This window comes from Epargyreus clarus, unplaced genomic scaffold (assembly GCF_041222505.1).
Source record: "Epargyreus clarus isolate Ecla_fem2 unplaced genomic scaffold, WU_Ecla_fem_2.2 ptg000010l, whole genome shotgun sequence".
NCBI classification, from domain to species: Eukaryota; Metazoa; Arthropoda; class Insecta; order Lepidoptera; family Hesperiidae; genus Epargyreus; species Epargyreus clarus.
Window position 1 is genome coordinate 3,310,766 of NW_027332218.1, and position 10,361 is coordinate 3,321,126.

Here is a 10,361-nt window from a genome sequence, read left to right on the forward strand (position 1 = left end):
CATTTTCAAAACCTTTTTTTTTAATCTACGATACGCGAAATATTATTTTGACAGCTTTTTCAAATAATTTTCATCAAAACGTCTGTTATAAAAGAGCTACTTTATTATTTAATTTCAATTAATGTTATGCGCGCTACTATTCAAAATAAATAATTAAACATGTTTGTTACGAAAAATCTAAATTACCTACTATCAGACTAAAATCTACTGTGTCTTCTTTTTGTTCTGTACTTTGCTCCCCTTCCACCATCTGTACAAACGCCTTACACAAGTCACTAATACCGTTAGTATGATCACCAATATTGCTATTACGTCTAGATGCAGCTTCTGATAGCAAGGCACATGCAGTGCTGGCGACTTCAAGTGTGGTGCCCCATCAGTGGCTACTGTGTATTCTATCCAATGGACCATTTCTTCACCAGGAGTCTTTAGTCGATTGTGGTACCAGGCTGACAGTTGTTTTGCTCTCGCTTTGTAGCTGGAAAGAGACGAAAGATGTTTCATAGTTAGTTTCTTATTAGTTTTAATGTCATAGTTTGGATGCAAATTGAAAAAAGATCTATGATCCGAATGTATTTCAGGAAAATTGGCAGCTTTCGCAAACAATAGGGATAATAAAAGCTGTAGTGCCAATTATTCGGATGAGATTGTGATGAAGTGGTTATTTACATTAGTGTGATTGCATAATCTAATCGAGATTTTGATGTCTACATAGAGAAAATCTATATGTGTTTAGATAATAGTGACTTTGCATTATACAAGTACGAAAATTACTAACGCTAAATATTTATGCTAACACATATTCCTTTTTATTTTCCGTAATTATTACCTGAAAAGACAGTATCTACTTTTAACTAACAAAATCTTACCTGGGATTCGATAACATTTTACGTATAGCAATATTCAGATTGCCAGCCATATCTTCAGCCAATTTAACTTTGATACCAAAGCCTTTATCTTCCACTGCTTTCATGTTAAAGTGCTGGTCACCAAGGACGGGAATGCCTATCACTGGTACACCGAAGTGTATAGCTTCGGTGGTAGATAGTTGACCTCCGTGACTTATGAATAATTTCAAATTTGGATGTGCTGGAAGAAAATTAAAACTTTTATAACAATGCTACGAAACGTTGTGCATGTGCAATAGTGTTTCACTGCTAGGCAAGGATTTCCTTAGATCGCTTTTACCAAATATTTTTGACCAAATAAGGATTCCTAGACCTTTGACAAATTTATGAAATGTTTTTACACCCTCATGCGCGTTAAGACTATAATTACTTGCGGATAAGGGGTTCTTCTAATTTACATTATAAACAAACATTACATTTTCGTACATACAGTCAAAATTGTGCTTTAACAGTTCTACTCTAATAATTCAAAGTTGTTTATTATCATCATCATGATTTAGATTTTTTCGACACTTTATTCAGTTTCTAAATATATACTTATATCATAGTATGTGGCAATCAAGTTGAACAAATACATACATATTAGAGCAGTAATTTATATTGTTACTTACAGAAAATGCTTTGTTGTGGAGCCCAGCTTAAAAGATGTACATTTGGTGGTATCTTTTTTAAGCCTGTCTCAAATTTCCATAACACCGTTTGTTCTAATTTACCAAACATTTCTAGCAATGAGTCTCTCATTGCATCAGACATATCCGCACTTTTAAGGTTGGAGCCCATGCTGAAGTATATTACCCCATTTTTCGCACCATCCATCAGTTTTTGAAGATCCTGGAAATCAATATGATTTTTATGGAAATCAAAAATCATTGCCAGAGCTATATGACCTATTTAACTTTATTGTTATGTTGGGTTTGTAATTTTGTTTTCTATATAATACATATTTTGCTAACGTTTAATCAATTTCAATTTCATCATGTTCTAATCAAATTTTATATGAAGTACTTACATCCGTTTTTTATCTTTTTCCCGTTGTTTCCTACCAAAATCGAATTTGATAATTTTTAGTTGTCAAAAAAAATACAATTTTTATTTTTGTGTAGGTAAAACATAGTATACATTGATTTTATTAATGACGGGCATTACATAGATACTTCCTATCTTTGTAGGTGATAACTTCTTACCTTTGGCAAAGCTTGCACTTTTGGATCAATATGGTACCCGGCTATGTACTTTGCGTTCTGAGGTAGTCTAAAAGCAGTGCCTATAGACGGATGGGAGTTCAGCAGTAACATAGATCCGTTGTATACAGCTTCTGTGTATGATGGCATAGTGACACCTCTTTTAGCAGCTAGTGGTGTGAATATCGAGTTGTACGCTAACCATTCGAATGGAACCAATATTAAGCTGAAATAATTCATTAATTCATCAAAATATATGACCATTTCATTAAAATATATGACAAAGTATGTAACATTACACAATTTTCTAATTAGAAACAACAGCGTCTATAGATAGAATTATATCATGAATATATAAAGTGCACGTGCATTGTGTATACAATCAGTCATAGATAGATATCATATACGTCACTCGTCAATCTTTAACTTTATCTTCAAGATATTTCATACTTACTTCACTATCAGGTACTTTTCGACCAACGTCCACATCTCCGATATTCTCTCACTTAAAGAAAGTGGCGCTCGGTTATCAGAAAACAAATCCACGCTGTAGGCTGGGTTGGGGATCTCATCTATAAGTCTCAGCACTTGCCAGTGAGCTTCTGTGGACCCTATCCAAATTAAGGGGCATTTGAATAGAGGGGCCAATCTGAAAAATATAAACAATTTATTTCAATAAGTCTTCTTACAGTCATTGTGTTACTGTCAGTGGAGTTGTTTTAAATATATTCTTCCTTATTACTAGGAACCTACTATCAAGAACGCTGTCATCTTCCTTCCCTCTACTCCTTATTTACATGACTGGAACATAATTTTTCCTGTCCTTAGTATAATAAAGAAAACAATTGTTCCAGAGAGCAAAATTAAAATTTCAATACATTGGCTTACTCTAGTCAATAAGTTCAAAAACGTGAGAAATGCAGATAAAACTCCAGTAAATATGAGAGCATCCGAATCAGAATGACCTATCAGAATGGCTCTAAGATGCTTGGGATACATTGTATCTCAGGAAATTGTAACATTGTTCATGAAGCTGACAACAAATAACCCTAGACTGAAGTTTCTTAAAACCCCTAAACATGCAGAAAAGTAGCCTGTAGAAAGGATCTTACCCAGCAGAATAATCGGAGAAAAACCACTCCACGATGACCGTGTCAAAATGTTCTTTAGGGTCACTAAGGAAGTCAGACACAGCCTTATGGTTATACACTTGCTTGTGGAAGTCATAAGCGAAGTAAAAGACGAATAAGGAATTGGTCATGCTATGATGTTTGCCAACCAAGTTCTTTAGCTTGAAAGCGTCATCTGCAACAGGTAAGATGGATTTGTGACACAAGGAAATAAAAGTGATTTATGCGGTCTGCGTCAACTTTTTTTACTGAAGTCACCTGATGGTAAGTCGCTACTGCCGCCCATGTCTGTAATCAAATCAAAATAAGGTTAGACTCCTTCCTGAAGTCGGCCATAGATACGCTGCTACCCTTGAGGATTAAGCTGGATCGCCTCGGAAAAATATATCTTCCTTACCTTAGAAGGAATATATTATTATATATCACCGCTATAAAATCAGTAGAAGTGGGATATCTGTTGTTAAATTTGAATAAACCTTAGTAAATCGTATGTAGTTTTGGATCTTGATTTCTTTGTGATCTTTGATTACGAATTAAATTCTGATATATGAAGTTTAGTAATTAACTCACATTTTTCGGAATCCTCCCTCATTTTCTCCCCAATGTCTCCAACGTTAATCTCTTTTAACCTGGGATGGGGCTTGCCACTAGGAAATGAAGTGATGTGAACTACCTGAAATTGATTTCCAAATTGATTACTAATTTATAAATTTTAATTTTCAATTACAATCAACATACTTATGCATAACTTATGTTATATGTTATTATAGAGATGGCGACTATATAGTATCTGAGATCTACTATTTACTAATTAAATTGATATACCTATTCCAAATTTATTTCGTCATGCTAAGTATCCGACTAAAAAAGGCCGCCGAAATTTTTTGGCATCGCCAAAATCGGCTCATCTTATCGCTTTGATCAACCACCCTTTGCCAGGCTGCTATTAACAGAGTAGGTAATTGTATTTTTGTTTTATTATATGCAATTTTTGCCTAATAAAGATTGGTAGAAATTTTTGTAGGTTAAACATTAGATCAGTTCTATTCAGAACTTCATTAAATAATCGCAGTATAGTTAGCATAAGAAATACTCATTTATTACTTACCTCATGGCCTGCTTCCAGTAAATTTCTTACGACTCCATCACCCAATATGCTATGACTCTTGGACGCCATAGGGAAAAACACCAATATCCTTAAAGCTTCATTTAAAGATACAGTCAACAAAAAAATAAGACCAATCATGGAAGTTCTTGAAGCCATCTGAAAATGAAGAATAATTTATATTTATTAACGTCTAAGACTAGCCTTAGATGACTTGTTGTTAACAAAATAAATCTTTTTAATGTTTGACTTTTTTTGGTGTTTACTACGGTATGCGACCACACATACCGCCGTCCTTCCCGGGGTTGCTTGTTGGACGGTTCGAGCTCCCACTCTTGCCGCCCGCAACCCCGGAAGCCCCCTATTAGTCGCCTCTTACGACTGGCAGGGGATACTGTAGCCCTATTCTATTCCCAGGACTACACAGACAATTCAATGTTTGACCTACCAAAGGCCGATTTGACATTTTTTGCATAATATTAAAAATTGTTAAATTTTGATTTTTAGTTCGCAAAATTTTAGATAGACTTATTATTAATAACGGGCTTTAATCTTTATGTTATTAATCTATCTGTGATTTAAAAATGATGATTATTTTCTCAACTTATGTGCTTAAAACAACACTAGATAAGTATGTCCCTCTTAGAACATCAACAGCAAAACTTAACAATTGTTACTAGGTAGAAATTGGTGTAGCGGTGGTACTTCCGGCGGTGGTGGTGGTGGTGGTTTTTTAAAGGTGGTAGAACCCTTTGTGGTTCGACTCCGGCAGCACCACCGCCACACCTATTTCTACCTAATAACAGCAGTGTTAGACGCTGCTGTGTTCCGGTTTGAAGGGTGTGGTAAGGGAGACAGACTTTTCCGAGGCGTTCCAGCTTAGTCCTCAGGGGTAGCGGCGCATCTGTGGCCGACCGCAGGTAGGAATATCTAATCCTATCTGGGGTTGATTACAGATGTCCATGGGCGACAGTGGCCACTTACCATCAGGTGGACTGTATGCTCGTCTGCTACTCCTATTTTATAAAAAAAAAAAAACTTCCGCTGTCGTATACAAAGCGTTCTACCAACTATATAAGGTATAGATGTCTGTCTGTGTTTACAGTGTGTACAGACTGACTTACTATGTTAATTGTCTAGTTTAATAGCCATTTATCCGCTAAGACAGGATTCCCCGCGGTTCAAAAACAATGATAATAAAACCTATTTCTAATACGCGTATATCTTCGAATCATATATGTTTCCATGAGATTATAGATTACGTGTATCGAATATCAAAACTTTATTTATATTATGAATTTTATGAATGGTGGTGTTATCGATATATCAATATTAATTATTATTAAAAACGTTAAATTACTTAAATTAATTATGTACCTTAAAACAGCCGAACTCTCACTTCCAGAAAACGAGACAAACAAAATATATATTCTTATTTTCACTTCTCGTTGTACATTTGTACTATATTAATAGGTACAATTCCAAACTTTATAGTAAATAATATCCCGCACAACACTAGCATGCATCCTCTAGAGTAGAGTTAGTACTGACACTACGTAGTGAAGTCGAAGTCAGCTTCACTATTAACTGCGGAGGTACTTCACCGCAAGAGTCCGTTTATAGAGTTCACATTTATTCGCAAATATGCATGTATAATACTACATGCATAATTCAATATCTTATAAATGCCATGTTCTTACATTTGGAGATATTGATATAAACGCGTATCGTTAGAACCCATTAATTATTAGAATGTATATTTTTCTGGAGAAAGACAATCTCAAAATATATTTTTTAATGAATAAGTTTGTAAATTTAAACCTAACATTAAAACTTAGGGCCGATCCATGGCACTTACTGCACATAAATTCCTAGGACATAAACCTTTATTGAGCATAAAAAGTATCATTTTTAAAATATTTCTGATATTATATGATCCAGTTGTCACTCCTTGCCCAGCCTTTTCTAACTACTGTTTTCCTGTCTCACGTAACCACCGTTACGTTGGTTTTCTCCTATTTCTTGTACCTGGGACATAGTTAAAATGGTCCTCTCTTTTGCCCATTTCTCGTCATACATGTAACTCATAAAACCATTTTATGAAATTTATTTTCAACATGGATAGAATAACAACAAACAGTACCGCACTATCTTAGACTCATCTCATTATAAGAACTTTAGAACACTATCTGGACTTCAAACCTGCAAGAAGCTAAAATCCGGACTTCATACTAATATACCATCCTAACTCCGTTTCAATATAAACGCACCCACATTCGAATAACACGTGACATCATCGTACAGAATGATTGAAATTAAATACTTGTGTCACAACAAACTAACATCTAATCTCTGTAATATAATACGAGTACCACTCTATATTTTGCAGATTAGTTTAGGTCAAATTTAATAAATGTAAACGTTCGATCATGTTTCGATCTAATCGATCGATGGTTCGATCTAAGACACCTATTGCTAGCGTTTTTTTTATAATATAAGAGAAACAGACGGGCTTGCAGTCCACCTGATGGTAAGGGTCTACTGCCGCGCAAGGACATCTATAATTAACCCCAGTTAGGATTAAATATTCCTACCTGAGGTCAGCCACAGACGCGCCGCTATCCCTGAGGACTGAGCTAGAAAGAAAGTCTCTCTTACCACACCTTTCAAACCAAAACACTCGTTGAACGTTCACTCGTGGAACTATTGGGAACACGGCTCATTATTTATTTATTGTTATTATGTACGTGGATATGCATGCAAAGCATACATTGATACATTCATATGCAGCTGTTGTTTTCTGAAGGTTAAGTACATACTACGTAGGACCAAGGACAAGGGAATGTGAAGGCCATGGGACGCATTTGCGGGGATTTTGCATTATGATTTCATCCAACAGGTTATTCGCGCAAAAAATAGTATAACCTGGTGATCTGAAACAGGGACTCTCATATTGGGATATAGGTTTTGAAACTCCAAGTTCCGCCTAATTTGATTTTTCGAAGTCATATGCTTAATTAATTATCGTCGTCAACCCATTGTCCCACTGCTGGACACGGATCTCCTTTCAGAATGAGAATTAGGTCATATTCCACTGTGTTATTTCAGTGCGATAGCATTGAAAAATCAGATTTGCATGCCTTAGGCTCCGCGACCGCACGTACAACCGTCCTTCCCGGGGTCGCTGGCCGGGCGGTTCAAGCTCCCACTCTTGCCGCCCGCAACCCCGGAAGCCCCTTTTAGTCGCCTCTTACGACAGGCAGGGGATACTGTGCCCTATTCTGGTCCCGGAACTACACGGACAAGATTTACATGCCTGGGATTCCAACCGGGACGCCCTTGATGGAGAGGCCTAGTTTCAGGCCTAATGCTCAAAAACAAATTAAACCTTGTTTTAGTGGTATTAGCGCACTTGGCGTGGTGAACTATGGCCTTAACTTATTGTCAATGTATTTTTCCTATTTGCTTACGTAAATAGGGTCACTCTGAAGGGGGCTGCCCCTTCCTTATTGGAAGTCATAATATAATAAATCATGCAGTTTACCTGTTGGAAACTCATCACTGATTCATTGCCTTAGAAACGGAAATGGTATTGGAGTTTCACATAAGATTTACTTACTACTATTTTTTATAATATAAGAGTAGTGAGAGAGCATGCAGTCCACCTGATCATAAGTGGCTATTGCCACCCATAGACATATGTAATCAGCCCCAGATAGGATTAGACATTCCTACCTGAGGTCTGCCACATATGCGTCGTTACCCGAGCCCGAACGCCTCGGAAAAGTATGTCTCCCTTACCAAAGCCTTCAAACCAGAATACAGCAGCGTTTAACACTGCTGTTATGAGGCAGAAATAGGTGTGGCGGTGGTGCCGCCAGAGTCGAACCACGAAGGGTTCTACCATCTTTAAACCCTTCGCTATCTGATGTCGGAAGGTTCTACGAATGATGTTGTGAAGTAGATATGGATGTCAGTGCGGCAGTCGAAGTCGGTAGGGTTTAATTTTGTACTTACTGCAATATAATCTTATAATAATACGTAATCTAGTTCTAATTTTACTCTAATCGTAAGGACTTGTCAATATTATTAATAAGTATTTTCTTATAAATACAATGATGTATATAACATAGTATCATTTACAAATTTACTGGTAATGCACTATTTACTGTGTTATATCATACATTTACAGTCACTTTGTACTATACATAACCTTCGCGTACATGATAGGAATAAGTAATATGTTTGTTAGCAAATAACCAAGTATCCAGGATAAATAAAGGTAGAGGAAAATAGTTAAATAATAGGATGTTTCATCTTAATCCTCTGAGTAACGTCTGGCTGAATAAAAATGTCAACCCAGTGCAGATTTACCAATTGAGCATAGCTGAGACGATTTTGGGGCATTTACCTAAAAATCCAAAAAAATTATGTTTTTTTGTTTTTTCTAATTGGTAGGTTGTAATTAACATCGTTAGCAATCCTTTTTAGGGTTCCGTACCCAAAACGGAACCCTAGCGCTGTTTGTCCATCGTAACCGTCACCGGGCCAAAGCCGATAATTAATGCAGGCGCCGAAGTAGCGTACATACATTTACTTTAGCCGCTTGTCCACCGCACGCCTTCACCCGTGCTCCGTTATCCCGGCCGCGTGACTGGCACTAGATCGGCACCAAGATTTTGACGGGCCGATGTGCCGGCAATATAAAAAACTTTGGAACTTGTCCATACACTGCCATCACACGCGTGGCAGCTGAAACAAAATAAAACACTGATATCGGTCGCGGTGGACCAACTATCGCCGTCAGGACATATTAAATTCGGCCCCAAAATAATCTCGTTCTCGGTATCGACTCGGTGACGGTGCGGTGGACAAACAGGCTAAGCCTCCGTTGTCTGCCCGTCCTTCACAGAGCTCTATCTCTTGAACCGTAATAGATAGACTATTGAAATTTTCACAGAGTATGTATAACAGTAGCACTACGAGTATAACGACAACTATGAAAAATAATAAAGCTTGAAAATAACTGAGGGTCGCCATACAAGGAAACACTATTTCTAGTTGTTTTTCGCTTCACCTGTTGAACCACACCTGTTTAATAGCTAGACGAAAAAAAAATCAGAATGCATTTACTTTTATGGCTGCTATGATACAAAATACTGAAAATAAAAGAACAAATGAAAAATTGGAGGTACGGAACCCTCGGTATGTGAATTCGACTCGCACTTGGCCAATTATTTTCTTCCTCAACTGATTTGTTTGTAGTCCAATAGGAAGTGCGATTTGCACTATATAAATAATGTTATCTAGTACTTGTTATGATAAGCCCTCATTTTATGTATTTACTACGCAATTACTCATAAATATATTATCTACCTACTTATTCTAGCTACTATACTATTTCTATTTCTTTATTTTCTCGATGACAGATCGACGCTCATGTAATTTTGTGTTGTTTACGTTAAAATGTCACACAGATAATACTGCACTTTATGGACAGGTAGATGTAGGTAGTGATGTGCTACACATAATGATTACTATAGGAGCTAAACGTAATACGATAACAGACCCGTTTTTTTTTTAAATGTAAGAAACTAAACTACTGCCGTATATTTTTGTACAAATTTATTAACTATAATATTATATTAAATATACTATAATATTATATTTCATAAAAAGATGTTACACGTATAAGTTTTTGATTGATAATGCCTACTTCTTTAAAATTTTCGAAGCTGTTGTAAAATAAGTAGGTATAGGTAGGTACTACTACTATGTACGTGTATTAGTAGTTACTTAGGTAATGTACCTTTTACGAAAGTGGGTCATGCAATTTATAAGGAAAATCCTATTTGATTCATTTGTTTCAAGACTGCATTAGGAAAATCGCAACGAAACTTGTGTTGGAAGTAGCGACATCTGTTAGCAAATAATGTAACTCTTTTCTTCAATAGAGTTATAACATTGTGAGGTGTTGGAAGAGGATCCTTAAGATACCAGATGTGGTTTTGTTTCCTAAATTATGTATAGATGGCGG

The 10,361-nt window shown here is 36.3% G+C and overlaps 1 protein-coding gene across 1 annotated transcript; it reads right to left on the minus strand.

Moving 5' to 3' along the window:
- Positions 1–187: 187 nt before the first annotated feature.
- On the minus strand, positions 188–5,920 carry LOC140745331 (UDP-glucosyltransferase 2-like). The gene is made up of 9 exons (XM_073077112.1): positions 5,702–5,920; positions 4,328–4,483; positions 3,790–3,892; positions 3,202–3,394; positions 2,544–2,738; positions 2,093–2,315; positions 1,520–1,739; positions 870–1,089; positions 188–478 (listed from the first exon to the last, which is right to left on the minus strand). The coding sequence occupies exons 2-9, from the start codon at positions 4,481–4,483 to the stop codon at positions 205–207; spliced, it is 1,584 nt and encodes a 527-aa protein (XP_072933213.1). The 5' UTR covers positions 5,702–5,920; the 3' UTR covers positions 188–204.
- Between the last annotated feature and the right edge of the window lie 4,441 nt (positions 5,921–10,361).